The following is a 24205-nucleotide window of genomic DNA, read 5'->3' on the forward strand; positions in this document are numbered from 1 at the left end:
TGAAAGTAACTTTTCACCTACATATTATTTACCTATAGATGTCATCGTAGTCTAAAGGAAAAAATTAAATTAAAGTTATTTTATAAATATTATCGAAAATTATATTCATTATATTTAAAAAAAAATTAATAAAAGATTGCTGACTTTATCGATTTGGCATAATTCTAATAAAATAAAAAAGAAATTACATTATATTTTTATAGTCTTTAAATTTTATTTTAAGTATTGTTAAAACATCAGGTTATTGATTGATTATATGTGATTTTGTATGAAACAACAATTATTCCCAAAAATTAACATTCACCTTGAGTAATATAAAAAAGATGTAACTGCTTGCTTCGCTATGTAACATCCTAGAAACAAATAGCTACACAATAATTAAGTACTTTTATTAAGCAGGCATGCGCGAGTTAAGCTTAATCAATACAAGGAAATATATTCTATGTTGAGCGCAGTCATAACTTCTTTATTTGTTATCTTGATACATATAATTCTTCTGTATGTGTGTATGTTATTGAACTTCTAAACGGCTCGACAGTTTTTGATGAAATATTTTTTGTGTTTGCGTGGGGTAATAGATAGTGCACCCAGCACTGCGATGGTGTCACAAAATTTGATTTTTTAAAAAGAAAAATAAGTCTTATTTAATCCATACGAAGCCAGAACAGGTATTATATAGGTATGGTTTTTAAACATCTTGAATACGCAATTCAAGTCAAAATATTCTAGCGATCCCCCGATTATTTATTTTCTTTGCATATAATTTAATTTCATAAAAATTAATATTTTAATAAAAAAATATATATATATTATCTATGATATAATTGCCGAGATATGACTTATCTTCTTAATGACTTTCTTAAATATACGTGACCAAATCGTGGTCACTATTATACGTATAACGTAACGCTTTTCAAACTAAACAACAGTTGTTCAAAATAATTTGTAAAGACCCATGACTCATCACCTCTGATGCTCAAATTATTATGAAAAATAAACAGGCATAGGCTTCACATTAAAATGTTATTTTTATTGCAGTGTAGGAAATACAAGTATTTTTCTTTGACCTGCGACCCGCCGAGCAACGCTTCGCGACCTTTTAGGCTTTGGAGTTCGGGCCCACATTTTCAAAAACACTGATAGATTGATACCACACCTACGTACAAATGAACAATAAAGAAGAGCTTAGCTTAAGAAATGCTTGTGTGTGTCATTGAAATAACAGTATCATTGACAGTAAACATTTTACAACTAATTGTACGTATAAGCATTCTTAGCGGCGACAGTATTCCGGCTTGCGTACTTGTGATACGAATACTTAAAGACATTCATCAATAAGACACTGTGGTAATTGCATTGTATTCGTAGTACCTACATTGATTTCTCTTGTACAGTATGTATCATTCTCTACTCCCGACGTCGTGCCAAACAGATAATATGGGCTACATAATTTTATACATCTGATGAATCTTACAACTTTTTGTACTATTATTGTTTAATTATCATTTGTGAGTTCATGGTCTTGCCTAACGATTTTTCGCACTATAAATTGATTATTACAACATAATACCCCGACATAGACTTTAACGTAGCCTTCTAGAATACTGTCAAATATTATATATATCAATGACAATGAGATTTCGACTTGGACAATTTACTACTTTTAAATAATATAATATATTTCTTAAAGTAATAACATATTTTATTCTTCACAGCGGTAATATCTCATGCGTCGAGGTGACAACCTTAATAGATAACCTATTTATTAAAAAAAAATGTTTGGGTGCCTTTTTGTTTACCCAACAATCGACTTCCCATTTCAAGCTCTGTGGTAGTTGGTGTTTTTTTTTCTTTTTTTTAAACTTCTTAAAACGATAAGAAAATTGTCTTCTAAAATCTTGTAGTACACCTCAGAGTATACTAGATATTTCGTTTCATTTGAGACTGTAATTAGATAAATTATTTGTTTGTATAAATGTGTGTGCCCGTGTCATTCAAGGTTATAGAAATGACCCTTTTTTAATTTATAGAAAAAATGGATTTTAAGCAAAGATAGCATCTTCAAATCAATTACGCTGTTTAAGCTGCAGTTTTATTTTATAAATAAACAAAACTGAACATTAATTTAAGCTTCCTGCTCGTTTGCCACCTATCATATATATGATAAAAAAATAACTTTTCTAGAAAAATGGTAACCGGTGCAACAGGGATGAACTGAGTCATGTATTTACTTTTATAGCTGATGCCCTCTAGAATAGCAGTGAATTGATATACGGCATTAAAATATATTTAAACAATTAATTCCATACATCTAAACCAGTGCTATTTAAAACATAATAACGTCACACACATGACATTATTATATTTAGATTAATAAATAATAAAAAAGCAACCTCGTATGGCATTTAGATTTATTTTTATTTCTCATTAATAAAGCTAGAGTGAAATGCGATTATGGTATGCTTGTCTTTTTTTTCGGGCGGAGAAAGGTTCTTTAGAGTTTCAGGTAATATCATTTATATTTATAATTCATTTTTTCATTAACATTCTTCATTGAATGTTGCCCAACTTATATCCACTAACTCGCACTGGTGCGATAAGCTCCAAACCTTATCAAGGGTTGAGTCATTATAATTGCGAAAGTAACTCTGTCTGTTATGCTGTCATAGCCAAACCAATGAAATGAATATGATAAAATTTTGAATGAACTAAGCTTGAACCACAAGAAAGGACAAAGGTTACTTTTTTATACTTAACACCTAACGACCAAACCTTAAAACGCAAGCGAATCCGTAGGCGACCACATATGTATTTACAACCAAATCTATTTTAATAGTTAAGACGTACCTTTATTGTAAATTGACGTCGCATTTGAAAAATATATTATTATTCAAAATAGACTTCAAGATAAGCACGTGGAACTTGGTAAATTATTGAACATGTTGGACGTAATCCGCTGTTATATATTTAGAAACTCTTGACAGGTTTATTATATTTACTTAGTTGAACGTCAGACGAACGATTATCGCTTTAATTGTGATATAACATCGCTACTGTTATTGTCATAGATAAGTATTTTTATTTATCTTTATTCATTTTTAACACATACTAAATCAGCCATCGAGCAGACAGTCATTGTATAGTTTTTTTCTGATACACGTCGAGCATTCCTCAATTAATTACGTAAGTGTAAGCTATGTTGTTATTTTATTAAAACTAATATATTATATTAATCTTAGAAGTATCAGGTTAAGTAAAACAAAAAGAAAACAATCAACGCTCTACAAATATTCACACGTATAAGTCACACTTATCGTATTTAAATATATTTACAGAAAACCGCTTTTATCTTCACTATCCGGACGGATATCTAAGATCGCATCTACCATTTTATGTTTTACCACAGTTTTGTAATGTTCGGTACTTGTTCTTGTTGCATACAATAGTTGTTATTACATGCTTATAATAATTATGTCTACCTTATACATCATATGAATATTAGCAACAAGACTAGTTAACGAATCTTACCGGTGCTCAAAACTGATTTAAGTGTATAATTAGTTATGTTCATCAATTGCAATCATCACTTAACATATTATTTATAAGTATAGTATAAAAAAATATATATATATAAATAAGATATATATTCCTAACTAATTTACCAGATAGCTTTATTAATAAATCTTAACCTTATATAAAAACAAAAAACAATCACAATGCAGATAACGGAAACATGTAAATTTTTTATTGAAATCGTATAACATTACGGGTAGAAATGTTTAAGTTGAACTTAGGTGCACGCCGTGAACCGAGGTGTACGCCGAGGTGACGTTGTAATAATTAATTTTTCAACCCCTAAGCTTTATCCCCCATTCCAGTGTACGTACCGAACGGCTTGAACTTGCAAATGTGAATGTTATTGCATCATCGTCCATAGACTATGCAATAGCGCAGAATGAACATTCCCTGACCTTCAAATAGTTACCAATTTGTAAATACTGCCCACGCTGTGGCTTATCTGTAAACTTTACGCACGTAATCGTCATACTTAATTGCTTTATCTGCATTTTACGTAATTGTTTTTCACGTTCCTAAGATAAAAATGTATTTTACATATTAGATATAAAAACGGAATCAATTTAATATCAGCTGTTGATTATTTAATTCGTTTTAAACCATACGTTATAATAAAGGCTACATCTTTTACCGGTTTAAAATTAAACACAATGACTAATACTAGATCTATTTTAGTGATCCTATTAAAACTGTGCCAACATGCGAGTGTAGCGTTTCTTGCTAACTGATACTTACTTCATACTTTTTTACGGCAGAGTTTACAATATACATAAGGTTAAAGTTCAAATGTAATTTGTAATTAAATTTGTTACACTTATTTTAATAAAATATTGAAAATAACTCATATTTGACTAAGTAACCATAAAAGAAAAATATTAAAAGATTTCGTAAAAAGTAAATAAAGAGAAAAATGATTTAAATACATTTTTGATAATTTAATTACATTCTATAAAATTTAATAGATCAGACATGTTACAGCTTTGGTCATCCTAGAAATTTTCGCAAGTTCAAAGCTGTGTGTATAAGATGCATGTCAACAAATCCACAATGTAGAGTCGCGTCGCGAGGCGCTGTGTGTCAGAGCCGACTCCCTACTCTTTCTTTTATGACGCAACAATCGGTCGCACTTGCTTGAGCCTTGCATGTTTCGCATCTATGCTCGCTTTGGCTTCCATCGCTCATTCCGATCGTAACCAGCGCGTTGGCTGGTCGCGTGTTTCTCTCTATTTTTAAAACACGTGGCTCGTTGAATTGTTCATCGTTATAACCTATAAACTCCAAAACTACACAGTTATCAGCTGCTGGGTGAGACGATAAAAAGTGAGGTAAGTGTTTCTGTCAGTAATTTTGTATTTTTAATAAAATAATTCGATCGATGCGCTCGTGTTCGGTGTTGACATATTACTTACGAGGCATGGACGTGGTGTCGAGGTGTTATATTCAATGAGCTTTTGTACTTACTGAAGAATGTTTATAAACGTAAAACTTTTTATTACATTTTAATTGATAATAAATTGTAAGTAGAAAGAAAATGATCAGCAAAGATGATTAAATATCGAACTAGTAAAATTAAACAGCTGTCCTAAATTGAACCTTAACTCACAATACCTACGTGTAAATGTCAAACAAAATATGTAATCTCTATATAATTTGCCCTATTTTTTTCTTATCTATCTTCTCATTGTCTGAGATATTTATCAAAAGCTTAATATTTAGAAATGTGTACCGCGAAACTCGGTATACATAATATACGAGTGCGTATTGCCTTCAATGAAATTCACTTTGTATTTCAATATTCAGAGAAAAGTTGAAGTGAAAAAAAAATACTTCGTCTACTAAATAATGATAGTATAAATATATTATAAATGTCATAACATATATTAGTGTTTTAATAAAACATAATGTTTTATATGTTATCGAATTTGACAAGAATCGGTAGTATAATATGTAATTACATAAAATTCAGTATCTATGTAAATTTGAATTATTTATTTATTTTCGAATTAAAATTATACTAAGTATTTCAGACAGATGCAATATTGATATTGCAACGATTCATTGTTATTATTATTTTAATGTTTTGTTGCACTACATTTAACTTTTGTAAACGTTCCAGTGACTTAAAAACCTTAACTATCTATTTACCTACAATTGACGGAAACCAAGAAGTATGCGCGAGTTTTCGCAAATACCCTACATCACATGCGACTTCGTTTAACCTAGTTGCACTTCGTTGTATGTGTGGCGCCAAATAAGGCTAACACAAATAAAGTTAATAATTGTAGATAAGTACTAAAGTTAGGGAGCAAGAGTAAGGGGTTTTTATTTATAAATAGATACAGTATAATTTAGAAACATAATTCTATTGAAGTTACATGACATATATTTCATACCACTAAAACTATCAGATAAATTAAAAAGTGTTACTATAATCTATCGCAGTAGGTTAATAACAATAGTAGAGGTCAATGACATTCACAGCCCGTCGGCAGTCCGTCATAAATTGTAAATACACCTTATAAACTAACTAACCGACATTACACTACTTTCATTGATCCACTTAAGGCGTCGATATACGTATAGAGGCCTTATTTGAGTTTCATTATTATCTTTTTTTCTCGGTAATCTTTATTTATAGCAATTTCATTTCATAAAAATTTGAAAACGTCTAGGAGTAATAGAAAAAAATAAGCGGTACCCTCTGTTTACATAAATATTAGCTATTTACAGTTTTGAGGTAACAATTACCGAGAAAACGATATTTTTAATGCAACTGAAACAAGGCCAGTTTACGGGTATCAATGCCTTAATAACTAGCGGACATATTAATTATTTAACGCGGCTCATATTTGGGTCAGTTCATAAGAATATAGATGTTATTAAATGTTTTGTCTATACATTGTCATTATAAGTTAACAATAACTGTCGCTATTCAAAATATTTTTAGTTAATTATGCTTCTGTACCGCGATTTTTATTTCATACCTTATTATAGATTGCATGCACCTTGAAATCGCGATTTTGACGTGTGGCAAAGAAAAAGTGACTATTATGACTTTTATAGCTGATTAAATAAAACGCGATAATAGCTGCATACACATTGTGTAGATATAAAATAACGATTTGTAATTAAATATACCTATATAAATGTCAATTAACAGATCATATACCTATTCTTGTTCTGTTTTCATTATTCGAATGAATGCAATCTTAACAAATTATAATAAAAACTTTGCTGCAGTTTTGTCACCTTTAAAGTACAACTTATTAAATAGTTTTCTGTAATTAAAATACTAAGGCAAACATGCATAATCCGTAGTTTTTATTTGTTCTTTATCGTAATTTATCTGTACTGTACGATGGGTGAAACCGAAAAGGTATACTTTTAGTTTTTTTTATACAAAAAATAGGTATAGCCACGTACATAAAACCATCCAGACAAAGCTAGAAAAAAAATAGACGACATTCATATTGCTTGTATAATCAAACAGCTCCGACACACGTGTGCAACATACGTACCTACGCATAATGATGTATTTCTACATGTTGTAGGTTAAGTGGAAATTTAATATCTTGCACAAAATCACCACGATACCTCAACCATATGGAACTGTATCAAACTCCTTGGTTTATTGATTTCCACGCCAAAGCCGAGATAAAAACTAGCATACCGATAACAGCAGTGTAAATATTATTTTGTATTATTTAACAATAACAAATATACGTCAATATTAATTTTTTAAACCAAGTATATAGATATTGCTTGATTGTAAAATGCGGTACCTACTCTGTATTTTACCGATAATAATTTCATTGCCACAATATTATCAGTAATAAGTGCATTGAACTGATTTTTATATAAATATAATTAATTTACTGATAGATATGATAGAATATACATTAAGAGAATTGTTTCCTTTATTTGCAATGTTTACGTTATAATATTAATATTTCTTTAAACGTTAAACGTCAGGCGTTAGTAGTAAAGACCGCAACCTATTTATATATATAGAAAATAAAAATAAAAAACTCACTATATGACTTCACATAGAGACAGTAGACTGCTACACAAATACTTAGTATTAAATATGTACATCGTGATCGTGTCATTACGTTGCTAAAATTACAGCTCACTTTATTATATTATTAACTTTAATTTCTAAGACACATTATGATAAGCCATAAACTTAAAATAACTTATATTTATACTATGAATACGTTTCTATAAAAAGTTTTTAAATATTTAAACAATGACAGTTTAAACATTCACAACACCAATTGAAACAAGCCTTCCACAATTTGATTGATTTTGCTACTTCGCAGAAACAAAATCGTATTAACTATAGGTATTATTTATGAAATTGTACAATCATTATATTTGAGTAGATGGTTGCTAAAACTAATTTATGTCAAGCCAAAAATATAGTGTCGCTTCAGCAATCTCTTTTAAAAGTGACCTACATAATCGTTAACAAACGTGCATTCAAGTCACCTGATTTATTCTACACATTTCATTTTAAATTATTAATTAAAACATCATAATAACTTTAAAACAAAATGTCACGGCGTCAATACAGTAACGTCACTCATATATTACTTAACATTAAAGAAACGAGTCGAACATAATAAAGAAATAAATATTTAAATAAGAGTTAATAAACGTTTCTAGAATTAGTTTGATAATAATTTATAAATATTTGCTAACTAAATACCCATATAGATAAGATATATTATGAGGTGATTTAACTGTCATAAAACTGACTAAAACTATTGTAGCGTAAAATAGTTGTACAGCAATATTGTACTAATATGTACTTAACGTGCAGAATAGTACTACAAAAGGTTACGTCTAAAGCTTATTATACGATTAGTGAGTTTATACTAAGTATATATTACAGAAAACCTTGGACATTAAACGACCTTGACCAGACCAGTTCGTACATGTATTACAAATTTTAAAAATACATAAACTGGATATAAGGAACTGAGAGTAGTGTAATGCTTCTATATTAAATAAATATATTTGAACTTGCGGTCGTAAGCTAATTAAAACGAATGTAGGTCACCACGCTTAAGTGAAATAAAAATATCTATTCAACACATGATTGGACTCGTAGATCGATAAGAACAATTGACTAATTAAAAATGTACATAACTTTTTATAATACTTTGCCGCTGTTGTATTTAGACACAAGCAAGCTTACTAAAAATTGGCGCTACGCGAAGTAAACGTAGCGCCAAAGTATGATTTCATAATTTATTAACGTTGTCACAAAATCTCTAATCAATAAACTAATATATCATCTTTACTTATATCACTTAATATTCAAAATCAATGAGCAACAAGTAATAAGTTAGACCCATTGAATGTTGTTAAAGGATTAACCATAGTGACCGTTTCTACTCATATAAATTCCAATTTAATATTACAATGTATTATCTACCTCTTATATACAACCAGCGTATTTAAAACTCGATAGAAAAAAATAAGCACTGATACTCATAAAGCACTTTGGTCGGTTATTAAAACCCTTATTCTGAATAGTAATAAGATCTCAAATTCGTCTGTTTATTCACCAAGGATAAAGATCAATACATGCATATATACAGGTACCTGAGCAACATTGCATTACGTAATACAAATAATACTTGGGCTATAATTTATACTGTAAACCTTTCGACGTGATTTACAATTATAATTATAAAACGAAGCGCACATCACCGCTGTACTTGGATGTATCGAAATCTTATACTGAGCTACGTATAAGAAACTTTTAATGAATATAATCTCTGGTTTCTGATTTCTGACCGTAACATAACATATGCGTATATTATTACCACTAAAAAAGGGTGTACACTGATTCCATTGTAGTTGCAACTTGCAAGTATTTCTGAGCTAGGTATATCGTATTTCATTGAGTAGCAAAACATGATATTTTATAATCATCTTGTAATATATGTAACACTTACATTTGTTTGAATTCTAATTACACACTGTTGATTTTTATCACCTGTTGTAATATTTATGTTTATATAATTTTATATGCAATTTGTTTTAACTTCAAATAATACAATAAGTGATGAATGCCAAATACAATCCAAATATGTTTCAAATACATTTAGCATTGATCCGAATTCGAGTCTTTTTCAAAAAGTACTAATTTTTCCTCAAAGGGAACTTCAACACGATACTCTATATTTAATACCAACTCCACGTGCGATTGCGTAAACCACATAATATTAATTATTTATGGAATTATACATCACTACGTTTATGTAGATATAGCTACGTATATATTGAACAAGATAAATATTTTCATTTTAATTAGTATTTTTAATTTAGATAAATGTTATTTCAAAACCCCTGCCAATGACAATCTCGCAAGTCAAGGCGATTTTGAGTAAACAACGTAAGTGCTGATAACTGTTAACAGTTAATAACATAGTATGTATGTGTATAGTGACATATATATATGTTGAATATATATATACACGTATTTTTATTAATCTGAATTTACAATAAATAACAATTTAACATAAAATATTTGTGTGATAATAGAAATGTAAAATGAAATTTTATGTAAGTATAACTTTTATATCGTGCTGCAATAATTATCGTTAATAAAATGTTGCAGTCCGTCGCTTACCGGTCAAGTGTACTTTTGGCGAAAAAAAAAAAACTATTTAAAATACTTTAAACATGTCAACTGGGTTTGTCTAATGTATTTGAACAAGACAATCTAGTCGTTCCACCTTTGAATCTGTCTTCAATGAATCGGCAAAACTTAATATTTGTACGTACAAAATAACAACCTTGAAAAAATAATACTCGTATGAAGGATCTGATTTTAAGAGAAGCAGGGTGTAGTGGACCGCGGTATATATCAAAACGCCTAGAGCAGCAAAGATCAAATCAAATGGCTATATCGCGTCTTTAAAAATACTTTGACCGGAAAATTGTTTATCTGTAACATATAAAAAGGATTTATTAAAAGTATCACGAATTATACACAGATACCAAGGTTGGTATATTTGATTACTAATTTAATCATACAAATCATAAGATCCCGGCAAATAATTCTCGTTTATGTTACCAAACATATATTTTATTGTATCTTATATAAGTCGTTGTGTGAATAATAATGTATTATAATATAATTATAATGTAAGTTGTAAAAATATATGCCTTACTTATAACACCTTTACTTAACAAAATGCTTGGTATAAATATTTATTCAGTTCTTGGTTTTTTATTTGCATTTAAATATTCATATTTAAAAATATACAAACTTAATAAAAAATATTTTTAACTTTACATACAGATTTAAATAAGAAAGGAATTTATGTCAGAAATGTGACCGAATTTACTTTAGAATCTTTTAATTTACATATAATATAATTTCTACGCTTTTCTATTCGTTTTCTACAAATGTTGCTTCTGAATCTAATTTTAAAGTAAATATTATGGACTATGGACAATATTATATACTAATTATGGACTAAACCATAAAATATGATATTAATAGTATTTATTTATTGGTAATGTGTAACTATTGTGTTACTGATTATCATAATTTAACAAACATCTTTAAGATTGTTATTTTCTTCAAAGCTACAAAATCTGCTACGAAAATAACAACTAATTTTGTGTCTAGTTTTTAATTATAAATTTGATAAACATACATTATAGCAAAAAGTATCATGTTAGGTTTTATATATTACTTTGATATTTATTTAGACGTTTCTATTAAATGACCTATTAATATGTTAATTTATTAATATTTTAATTACATTAATGGATACGATTTTTATTCACCTATCTCGAATCTCTTCTTTCAATATCGGTGTTGTTCAGAATAAACTAAAAAAGGAAAATTAATTTATTTCGCCAAATAAATGACTATCTGTAAAGTACGCAGTTTATCTATAAACAAAATTTATTATATCGCCTCTCGATAGTCAATAATACCAAGATAGTGCGAGTCACAAGAGACATAATGATAAAAATGTAATAATCCGACTAAATCTATAAAGGAAAGTTGGAACTTTAATTAATTTATTACTAAGTGACAATAATACCGATCTATATACCATGTTTCTACTCTTATCGATCGCCCTTTGGATTCAGTCGTGATGATGACAAAAGAGCTGGACGACTGAAGGTCATTTTTTAAGAACAACGTCTTATTGTGTCTTATAAAATTCGTTGGCACATTCGTCCCATTTCATGACTGAGAATCTTTTTACTGAAATTATAGAAACGAACGGTATGACTATACGCAAATTCCAAAACGTATAAAATAATCGATTTAACAATAGGTAATGTACATAAAATTCACATAAAAGGAGTATTAAAATTTTCCATTTTAGAAAAAAAACAAGGTGCAACACAAATGATCGATTCATAACATGCAATTCGATATTATTTGACAGTATCATTGTAGGTAGAATTTTTTTATTTAAATAAGTTAATCACTTGAATCTATTAATTATCAGCGTTCTATATTTTTAAACATTATTCATCTGTTTTTGTGTTTGTTGTAGCATATTTTGGAGTGACGTTTTAATTACGATGACTAGATTTTAAGATAGGACGGAGAACATTTGTTATTGTTAAATTGCATGTCATTAGTAAATTTTAACTATTATTTACGAAATGATAAGGAAATAGTTTAAAATGTATTCTCTTATGGAGTTTATAATTGCCTTTGATTGGCATTTACTATGTTTATTTATATAATTGTCATTTTGAATTTTGTTAGGTATTATTACAAGATCTAAAATAATGAATGATTTGTTTGGATAAAATTATGAATAATTATTTGTATTCTGTTACCAACTACAATTCCTAACATGTGACTTCTCTAAAAACGTTCAATCATCAGGTCTATTAATTTGAAATAAAAAATATTTAAAAAAAGGTAAACGTTTTTATCTTGCTTGCTATCGATGTAAACTTCAGTGATTTAAAACATTAAGGTATTCAACTGTCAAAGTTTTGAGACTACAATAATCTTCACTTTGGTATCAATGTCCCATGCAGATTGGCGGAACTCTTATATCCTCTGATGTGTGTAGTGTACAAATAATGAGTCTGACGGTTATTCTAAAGCGATTGTGACTACCGCCATCCAGTGTTATCACCATGAACAGCATGATGACACTAGATAAAACTGATAAAAACAAACGTTATTATAAACACTCATTAATGTATTTAGTTTATAACGGCTTATTGTTTAACCGTAATTAGCAAAACACAGACGGAGTACATATTAAATTTTATCATCGTTGACCTAATATGAAACCTCTTTATACAGTATAAAATTAAAAATAAATAAATATACCAAATAAAAAAAAATGTAAGTTTATAATTTGTAATTGAATTTGTCACATAGCTTGACAGCTGTGAACGAAAGTTAGTTTTTTTTCTCTTTTGGTTGAATAAGAAATCAATGAAATATTTTAACAACACAATAGAAATATTTAAAAAAAAAAACGAATTTGTTAGTCGAAGCGTAACATCTATTATAGCTATATAGGTGAAACTATATAGTTTGCTTCAACCAGTCATAAAAAGTGGTCACTTATAAATGACAGCTTTTGTAGGTATTATTTATTTGTAATATGACGAATTCGCAGAAAAACGTATCTAGGTTAAATGTGAAATGCGAAGTAATAAATGGACGATGCTTTCATGCATTCTGCATTGGAAACAAGCGTTCATATGATAATTACTAAAATAGATACTTAGGTATATACCTACATATACTGTATCGTTATATAAATATAAGTACGATAATCGCCGTACTATCTATGCAGATGTTTTTTAACACACGTCCCTACATATTTAATTTACATTTCGATTTGTATCATTCTAATATTAAACATTATAAATTGTATATTCTTATTTGTAATTGATGTATCATTTTTATTGCACGAGTATTTGATTTAAGTAACTAATTTGCAGAAGAATTTTTGCTAACATGTTTCGATACTTTTTATACAATCTTATACAACCTTACTGCAAGAAAGTAACTTCATTTCTTTAAAATATAAAATAAATTTATTTCTTTAATACTTTTGGTCGGTATTTGCGTTATAAAAAATGAGGTACAGTTTATCACCTACATTTTAAAAATCAGATAGATTCCTTCAACCGCTTTGAAATGAGTCCGACTGTTTTTGTTTTAAAATTTCAATATTATTTGTCGTATTTTATTAAAATTGTTGAAAAGTATTTTTTATAATACATAGAAACTGACATTTTACATCGTGGAAGTACGTGGTATAATTTTAGGACTGATAATGAACGATAAAGGGTATAAAGAAAGATTTCTTAAAGCATCGGAAATCTTAGTACGCGGTAGACGATCCAAACACGTAAATGTGTTGAATTACAAAACAAACGGTCAACGGAGGTTAACACTACCACGTGTTAGTTATTATCAGAACATAGCCGTCTTTGAACACTAATACATCGCACATTATACGTATTTATATAACTACAGCAAATGTTATTTACACATGTTAAATATAGCTATAAGATATAGTCATCTCGTAAGCAGCATTTTTTTTTTACAAACAAATACTAAAGTAATTTAATTTAACAAATTTTATTTATTTTTATACCGCTGATATGTAAATTTTCACTTTGATAATAATTTATCGCAGTGACACACGGGCTTTACGTGTACATATGTATATTAAGAGAGTGATTACTTAAATAAATGATGATAGAAAGAAATATATCACTGACAGAGAGTTATTCAATAACGAAGGCCGCGCCTCCATATCAAATTGATATTTTACTTAATTTTTTTGTCTTATTTTTACTCTCACGCACACTTAAACCTCTTTTAAGCACGAGCGTCACTCACTCATACTATATACATAATAATTATATAATGTACGTCGACAATAATTTAAAGCGGAGGGGCGAACCTTCTTGAGTGAATAGTTCTATAAACAACGTTTATAAGCAAGGTCGTTACTTTCAACGCAGGTAGTAATCAACTTAAACTTTGTACTTAACAAATGATATGTTAAGTATGAGCCTTACAAATATTTGCGATGGTTTTGAATGATTTTTCACAATCCTATATTGTGCTCATCGAGAGAGCCTACAAACTTGTACATAGTTCAATTATTATTTTAATCCTCACTTTATCTTGTGTCAATCCATCAATCATGTGTCAGTATGTTGTATGTCGTGCTATGTATATGTAAATCTATGCCAATCAATTATTAAACGTCTTTATAAAATTATTTAATTAACAGATAACATTATACAATTATTAATTACAACAAGCCTTAAGAATGAAACGATCGCCTCCTGACTATTTCTTTCATTTATTGAAAATATTAAAAAGAAACAGGTACGAATTAAAAACACAGGTGATTCCCTGGATTTACCCCACTGCTTCAGATGAAAATAAAAATACTTTAAGTAACACCGAAACACAATGAAAAAATTAAATATATATGTTCAAAGTAATAAAAGGAACAACATTTGAGATTAAATGATACTCAGCGCACCTGCCAGGAATTTATAATGTCATTAATATTGTTATAAGTGCTCGATTAATATTGTCAACAAAGTAACTCTTCAATTTTATAATTTTAGCATAGATTAAAAAATAACGTAACTGATGATGAACAAGTAACTTACCTATTTACCTTATTTTTAACGCTGATAACAAAATAACAACAGATTAAAATAAATTAATGTAAAAAATAAAATATAGATTTTGTTTTTATGAGGTACTTTTCTAAAACACAGGTAAGCTTAAATAATCTTTGATATTACATTTTCTTTAACCGCCTTTCGGGAGCTTAGACTTCGTTAGACTATAGTATAGGTTATACCTATATTTTATATACATGCTGGTTTCAGAATTAATCTCCCTCAAGCTTAACAACTAAAAAAATGATTGTTTCCAAATAAAAGAATATTTATAAAACAAAGCAAAAGTATCTTTGTTAAGGCTATAAGTACTTTTGCTCTTTTATCAATTTCCACGAAAGGACTAACTTGAAACACCACAATTGTAATTTTGAGAATTCACTTCTGACAAAAGTTTATTTTATTTATAAGTATTCGAAGTTTTTTTTTTTTGAGAACAGTACAATGAACAGTATTCACGAAAAAAATCTTAATAAACTCCCATTATTTCAAATATGCGTTTCAACATGAAACCAAAGCATTTCGCGGTAATTCGTACTGAGCCTTTCGTTTAAATTGCTTTATTATCAACGTCTTCCAAGCATACACTAAATAAATGTTACCCAACCAACATGCAAGGTCCCAACTACAAACTAAATAAGAAGTAATGAAAATGGGATAAAATAATAATAAAATTAAGATATAAAATAAAGTTATTCTAAAGGTTCTAGACATTTAATTATATAAGTATGTATCGAATGAAACCGGTCTTGTGTCAGTGTCATTATATTATGTTATTGGGATGTATACGAGTCGAAAATTAGTAATGCGAATGTATGTACATTACTCGTATACACATACATAGACATTTTCAAAATAAACATTAAAACAGTCAACATTTCTACGTATCTGTCTGTACTTAAGTAATATTTCTGTTTTTGTGTGATTAGTTTAAACTATAAGATATATCAAACATTTGAAATCAATTGCTAAACCATACACAAAAAATAAAAATTTTAATCACACAATAATAAATTAAATATGGCAATACTTTAACCAGGAATCATGACCATGTGGAAAGGTGACAATAAAAAAATCCTAATCGACCGCATATTTTTCAATGTTATCTAATAATAATAATGACATAATAAATATACACGATTTTTATTATATTTAAATTATTTTAAATTGTTTCAGATCTTCTCTTACGGCTTGACACAAAAGCAGCAAAATGGTTAACGTAAGTATTAACTTTAATTACTATAATTATTAAAATTGGGTAATTTCCAATTACATATTTTTGTGTTACCTTCTCCTGTGAATTGTAAATTTTCATTTATATCATACAATTGCCCGTGCAATGTTCTCGTGAAAAGATTTTTTTTCCTGCTATTCAAAATTCGAAACTAACATTAAGTAAAGTTATTCAATTCGGTTTTCTATCAAAATTGTATTCTCAATATATAGAAACACCAATCATGCGAATTTACTTCCTAAAAAATCTCAGAAATTTTTCGATACCCCAAACATGTAGATAGCATAGTTTTTTTTTATATATATGTACAGCGGTTAGGTCAACATCTACTAACGAGTAAACTCATCATTAAAATAATTCAAATAGTATCACATATTTTAAAAATGTATCGATCGTACTAATATCAAAACATTGTATTTTACTAGGAAGCCAATGGGAGTTTACCTCCGCCACAGGAGATGGAATCTTTTCTACCTCAAGATGAAAAAAAGGAACAGATAGTCACCAAGACGTAAGTATTTCATTTAGGTTTATAAATATAATTTAACTGACAATCAGGGAAATGTTCTTTACAAATTATGTTTACTATGTTTTTGAATTTTGTTTTTGTTTACGGTTAACTATGTAAGTAATTATGTATAAAATTGTTGCTGACACAGCTACCTAACAGTTTTATTGGCTTCTCGCGAATGTATGGCCTCATTCCTATTATGTGTAAAGTATCTACAAACGTGCCAACGTCGTGAAATATAAATATATTTGAATATCAATGTTTTAAATTAATACAAAAGTATTACATTACTATCTACTATCGATATTTTCAATATTAAGTAATAGATTTTTTTTTACAATACTACTGCGTACCTAATTATTTTTTTGAATTTATGTTTGTATTTCGCTTATACCTTACAAAGGTACTTACTTAATCATTTAATTTTCACCCAGACGTGATTTTTTTAAAAGGAGCCCTTCCAATTCTAAAAGTTTTCAAAACGACTATTGTTTTTTTACTGTTGTTGATTGTTATTTGTTAATAAGAAAATGTTAAGCAACTAGAACCTTTTTGTTTTTAAAACTCATATTTTTTTAATTATTTTTGAAGGATTTATAAGCATCTCAATTTTTGTTCGATGTTCGAAAAACTTTTTTTTATTATAATGTACGTATTTAAAAGTTACATTTAGTTCAATTTCGCTCCTTTATATTAATAAATGTATTGTTTATACTTTATTTTCAGATACAATTTAACCAAAGAAAAAGATGCGGAATCCGGAGATTTTGATCCTTTCGCAGAAAGAAACTTGGAAAATCCTACTTCGTAAGTATTTTTTAACGAATTTGCGTTACATTTATGAATATATTATTTATATCTTAATTGAAAGTTCGTGATTAGTGGAAGACAATATTTGTATGAAACAAAAAGCAAAGCGATGCAAAGCGAATTTGAATACATACTTATCTTTTTCTATTGCGAAATTTTACATGAAAGTGTTAAATTACACATGTTTAAGAATATGGTTAATGCAAAGTTATTTGAAAATTAAATACTTATTTATTAATAAAACAACAATATTATAGTTAGTATAAATCAAGTTATAAATAATAGAATGACGCCTCATAGAGTCCACAAAACTGATAAGGAATTATGTAATAAAAATAAACCCTGTACGAAGACTTTATATAATATAGTGTATATGATGGTAAAAAGGCTTGTAATGTACTTAAATTTTAATTTGTAAACAATTTAGACGCGATAGACTAACTATGAAATCATTTATTACTAACGGATTTATAAAACATAATAATAAATATTAGTATCACAAATTATCATATGATTCTTTCGCAAAATATGTCATGTAGTAGACAGCTCATTGCGATTTTGTATGGCTACCGAACTTTAATTGGCCACTCCTGATTTGAAATGCAAAATACTTAACGTATGTATAGTAATTTTTACATTTATATATATAATATGAATAAAATAATATATGAAAATACAACAGCTAGCGGTCGTAAGTCGTCTAAGAAAAAAAAAACATAGATTCAAATATTTTTGGCAACACCATTCTAACTGTACCCAGCAGCCGTACACATTTATATATCTTGCGTCATAGCTCGTACAACAAACGTGCTAAGCATGTGTGCAAATACACAAAGCAATAATTATTATATTCAATTGTTTATTACGCACACGTTTATATAAACAACTTATATTTACGTACAATAATATATGTACAATTATTCACATAGATACATTCATATACAAATGATGCGACTGTATATTTAATGATGAAAATGATTTTGTAAATAAAATTGGTGAATAGGGACTCACTGTATATTTATTTTTATATTACAGAAACATGGACACCCTGACACATTTGTTGAAGGCTTCTCTAGGCACGGGAATTCTTGCTATGCCTAAAGCTTTCAAATGCGCGGGCTTAATATCTGGCATCTTCTTTACGATCTTGGTCGCAGTTGTTTGCACACATTGTTCATATGTCCTCGTAAGTAAAACATTTGCTTAGCGATTAATTCAATTTGCATGCCCAATATATTAATATTTATTTTAATTACATGAAACGACTTTATTTATTTTTTATTTGCATTGCGAATAAGTAAGCGACCCAGCTATGCGACTTTGATGATTTAAAATAATAAATTTAATAATTTCATTTTAATCTTTATTAAATGTCACTAATGAATGATATTTGTACCTCCTCAGATAAAATGCGCTCACGTTCTTTATAAGAAGACGCGAAAATCGACTATGAGCTTCCCAGAAGTTGCAGAAGCAGCCCTCGATAACGGGCCCGTAGGACTCAGAAAATGGGCAAATGCATTCAGGTAGCTATATTGTTTATTCCTCAATATCATACATATCTTTATACAATGTAATGAAATTTATCTTAGATATGTTTTATTCTTATCTACTTTGTATAATTTTATACCACCTTGCTACTATTTAATTGTACTCAGTAATTTATTGACTAACGGGAACTTTATCTTATTTAAGCGCTATGTTAATTGCGTAAATAAGATAAAATCAACCTGCACGTATATTTTTAATTTTATTAAATTTAAGAAAACATCATTTTCTATGGATGGTTATAGTTTAGCCATAAGAATGAGCTATTATATAAAAGTAAGTAGAAATTTATCCTTAAGAATCAAAAAATAAAATTTCATCTTAGCTGAAGAGTTGAATTACATCTGTTGGAATATGTGTTAAGTCATCAAACTACAATTAAAGGCGAAAAGAGGAATTACCGGCCAGTAGCTTGTTTATAAAAAGTATTACATGACATATAATTAATTGTGAGCTGTCCTCGGTTAGATGTCGTTACAATATAATTATTGTCAGTAAATTCAGTTCCTCTCTCTATAATTGTCTGATGTCAGTTTTTACCCGACTTCTGAAAAGTAACTCGCACAAAACAATTATAATCATAAAGGAGGATTTGAAAGAAAAAATACAAATATATTTATATATCTGTCTCCCAGCCTTACAGGAACACTCATTGGGAAGAATGTTATTTATGCGTTGGCTATCAGGCACCACAAAGATAAAAAAAATGAACGTGTTCAATTTATTAATGCGCTTAGCAAAATTTCCCTACTAACTAATTTAAGCTATTAATTATTAACTCTATTCGAACTATATTCTTAATCAATTATTATTTTCCATATCAAATTTAATAAACATAATGAACGCCTTCAAAATTATAATTTCTAACAAAAACAATAAAACATAAATTATAATTGTTTACAGAATCTTCATCCTCGTAAGCCTGTTTTTGACGTACTTCGGTACTTGCTCTGTGTATACAGTCATCATTGCTAAAAATATAATGCAGGTAAGCTATAAAAAAATTCGATTAATTAAATATACCGTATAGAGAACCGATATCCGTTATAAAGAAAAGTGAAAAAGAAAAAGAATTATAGGAGATTATTCATAATAACCTAAGCCAAATCAAAGCCTAAATATCCATTCACTTAACCAGCCCTCCTAATTCGATGGCTCAGGTTAGAAACAAGGAGATTTAGCGCGGCAACTCTGATGCCACAATTACGTAGTTTCCAGATTAATATCTTATGTTGCTCAAGATCGAACGTCTTCGATAACTCACAATCACTGTTTTCAAACTTCAGTATTTGTAGTGAACTCAACAGAATCTTTTTTTAAACCTTGTATTAGTTATGACATAACTTTAGTTAAAAACATCAAAGATTTGGTAATATTGAATTAATTAATGTTGTTTACACCTTTAAAGACGTATCACTTTGTATGTTACCCGTCAGATATTAATTTTAAGTGTTTAGCGATAAGTTGATGGTGTAACTTTTCCAATAAATAAATAAATAAATAAATAAATAAATAAATAAATAAATAAAAATAAGTCTATAGGTAGTAATTGAATCTAGAGTAGTCATAGTAACACATCGCTTACGTCTTATATATAGCAGTTACAGGATTTTATGTTACATTCCTATGTGTTATTATTAAGTAAAAATTCGTTAACGACGGGAAATAAAATAAATCATTGTCGATATCTTAGTAAGTTAATATATAGTGATTTTTGAAAATCATTTACGCTCGAAGGTGATTTTGATTCATATAATTTACAAAATAACTGAAAATAAGATAAAGAGAATAACGAGAAGCACTAAATTAAATCTTAATCTTATATATTTTTCTTAAACACCATCGCCCTTTTTAATTACTAATATTTTTATTTATTCTATTAAGCGTCATGTTTTAAGAGTGTGTACGACAATAGCCCAATATATTTAAATCGAACCTTCGAGCTATTGAGGCTTCAAATGTTCATTAAAAAAGTATAAAAAAGATCAAGATTAATCTCTTATTAACGACAATAATTTCTTGTTGTAACAGGTTGTACTCCACTACATGGAAGATCAAAAAGAAGTCCTTGGAATACGAATATTTATAATTATACTTCTTGTACCTCTCATTTTCATGGTTTGGATCAAAAATCTGAAGTACTTGGCACCGGTTTCGATGGTAGCAAATCTGTTCATGGGTCTAGGTCTCGGAATAACATTCTACTTCCTCGTTGGAACCGGTGGACTCGATTTTAAAAAGGTTGAGTCTGTAAAACCACCAAGTGAATGGCCGGAATTCTTCTCATTGACGATATTTGCTATGGAAGCCATCGGTGTAGTTATGCCTTTAGAAAACTCAATGAAAACACCGCGTTCTATGCTTGGTTTTTGTGGAGTACTTAATAAGGGAATGTCAGGCGTAACTCTTGTCTATATTCTCCTCGGATTCCTTGGATATCTGCGCTACGGAGATGCCGTTGAGGATTCCATTACTCTGAACTTAGAGCCTCAACCAGGAGATCCACAGATTTATGAAGTGTACGTATATCAATTTAACTATTTGTTTATGGAACTGGTAGAATGGTGTTAAGCATATAAAATTTGTCTTTTTCGATTAAAATATCGATTTCGATATCTAAAAAATTATAAAATTATCTTTATTTTATAACTAAGGAAGCAATAAACTGCAACACAATGTTTTTTTCTTTACAGGTTGGCTCAAATCGTTAAAATAGCCATTGCCATTGCAGTCTACTGCACATTTGGTCTCCAATTCTTCGTCTGCATTGAAATCATGTGGAACAGCATCAAGGACAAGTTTACCAAAAGACCTGAACTCGCTGATTATATCACTCGTACTATAATGGTTACAGTTAGTGTATTACTCGCAGTAGCTGTACCAACTATTGGGCCTTTCATGGGTGTCATCGGCGCGTTCTGTTTCTCCATTTTAGGGCTAATTGCTCCGGCATTCATCGAAATTATTACATATTGGGATATCGGTTTCGGACCTTACAAGTTTCTTATTTGGAAAAATGTAATTGTTCTTACTTTTGGTCTATTTGCACTTATTTTCGGTACCAAAGACGCCATAATAAGTATAATAAATGTTTATAGCGCGTAGGAACGAGGGAACGAGACTGGAAGTCTTATGTTATACTAACGTGTGATAGTTAGTTGTCAAGCTTAGCAAATCATTAAGTTAATTTTAAGTGTTTTAGACCAATTTTGCGATGACACGCTTTCTTAACGACAGTGTATCAGCGCTGTTACGAAGTGGTGCTATTATATTTTTTACTCATAATAGAACATTCTCCAGCGTTGAAACATGTGTTTTAATAAGAGTATTAAAGCTTTCTCGCGCGTAACAGTCTAAATAAGTGTGTATTGAAAGTATTTAAAAAAATCTATTGCATTCCCAAGTGGCCGTATGAGTGTGAAAGATTGTAAAAATAGGCTTTGGACGCTATGTGTATTTTGGTTTGCCTTTGTGTATGCAAATTAGATCAAAATGTAATTTAAATTATACAAATGAGTATAAATCAAAGGTCAGATATAAAAGAGAGACAAAAGGAATGTTTTAAAACATAATTTGCATATAATCAATTTGTCAATAAAATCTAAATTGTAATTAAAGCATTAGTACAAAAAGATGACAAAGCAAAATTAAAATACTTTACTGATCACTTCCTAAAATGGGTATTTTGGTATAGTTGGTAGTTTTATTGAACAAATCAACTCATTATATTTAAAATAACAAGATTTTAAAAATATGTTTACATTGCATTTAATTTTTAACATAATCTATTAAGAAGGATATATCTTAAAATTAAAGCGAACTCGGCTAGTGGTATAGTAACGTTTAATATATCAAGTGAGGCCTTGTATTTTACTCAACCCATTGAATTACTATTTGAATATTTAACTATCTATAATTGCATAATACTAAAGAATGAAACATGTTTTACACGCATATGTATTGTTTATATAAGTTTTAATTTTTACACTTAGTTTAAAAAAAATATATTAGTCAATTCTATGTAATTCTATTTGTATGAATGAAGCGGGTCCGACCCACAGTAAAACTACGTTATTATTATAGCAACGTTCATAAATTTTATATGCCTTTAAATGATTAATATATTTTAACTAATAAAGTAATGATTACATTTTAATCAAATACTTCATGACAATCTGAAAGTTTACGAACGGGGTCCAAACATTGGGTGCCTTATTACAGAGGTATTTTATTTAGTTTTTATCGTATACACATAAATTGTATACAAAATTTTTTAAGCATGTATTTGTATTAGTTATTTATATGATATCCATTAAAGTTCCTATATATATGCTAATGTGTATTGAATTATACCATATACATTTTGTTTCTTTCATTATAATGTAGCTCTTATAATTTGTTTTACAATTACAGAACAGTTCCACTTGAAATGTTTGTTTATTTTCTAAGCTGTCTTATACAATTCTGAATCTAACTCTATGTGAATACTTAATTTTATTATCAGTTTCCTAAAAATGGTAAATATTTTCAAACGTCCACTGTTATAAATAATATACAAAGACTTTTTTGTATGTTTAGCAAGGCTATGAAGTGTTTTATAGTTTATATAGTTCATTTTGACCAAATCACCGATTTTATCACATCAAATACTTGGAATCGTGTACTGTTTGAAAAGAAAGAATATGCTTAGAGTACAAGAATCAAATGATTTTTTATGTGATATACCAATGCGCCCCCAACCTTGGGAGCTAGATCTTATGCCCCTTGTCCCTTTTTATTTTAATTTAATTTACAACATCCACGGGCTCACAGTTGCCCGTGCCTTTTTTACATTTTATTTTTAT

The 24205-nt window shown here is 28.8% G+C and overlaps 2 protein-coding genes across 6 annotated transcripts in view; both read left to right on the forward strand.

Moving 5' to 3' along the window:
- The window catches only part of LOC113403416 (medium-chain specific acyl-CoA dehydrogenase, mitochondrial), a 345704-nt gene that overhangs the window by 285672 nt on the left and 35827 nt on the right, over positions 1–24205 (forward strand). The window contains exon 1 of one of the 5 annotated variants that reach the window (XM_064220367.1): positions 12106–12115. The exons of the other annotated variants lie outside the window; for them this stretch is intronic. The gene's annotated coding sequence lies outside the window, so the exon portion shown is untranslated. Of the gene's footprint in view, positions 1–12105; positions 12116–24205 lie in introns of those variants that run through there. 5 annotated transcript variants of the gene reach the window in all.
- Positions 4734–23791, forward strand: LOC113402830 (proton-coupled amino acid transporter-like protein pathetic). The gene is made up of 9 exons (XM_026643165.2): positions 4734–4901; positions 16435–16477; positions 16918–17003; positions 17730–17810; positions 18849–18999; positions 19218–19339; positions 20265–20349; positions 21393–21880; positions 22055–23791. Exons 2-9 carry the CDS (start codon positions 16469–16471, stop codon positions 22464–22466), a joined length of 1434 nt encoding a protein of 477 aa, XP_026498950.1. The 5' UTR covers positions 4734–4901; positions 16435–16468; the 3' UTR covers positions 22467–23791.

The sequence above is a fragment of the Vanessa tameamea genome, chromosome Z (assembly GCF_037043105.1).
Source record: "Vanessa tameamea isolate UH-Manoa-2023 chromosome Z, ilVanTame1 primary haplotype, whole genome shotgun sequence".
Classification (NCBI taxonomy): Eukaryota; Metazoa; Arthropoda; class Insecta; order Lepidoptera; family Nymphalidae; genus Vanessa; species Vanessa tameamea.

What these genes read in the sequence shown, in the direction of transcription:
- LOC113402830 (XM_026643165.2), top strand. An exon ending in GAACAGATAGTCACCAAGAC is followed by an intron (nt 17,004 to 17,729) that starts GTAAGTATTTCA and finishes CTTTATTTTCAG; the next exon opens with ATACAATTTAACCAAAGAAA. An exon ending in TTGCTAAAAATATAATGCAG is followed by an intron (nt 20,350 to 21,392) that starts GTAAGCTATAAA and finishes TTGTTGTAACAG; the next exon opens with GTTGTACTCCACTACATGGA.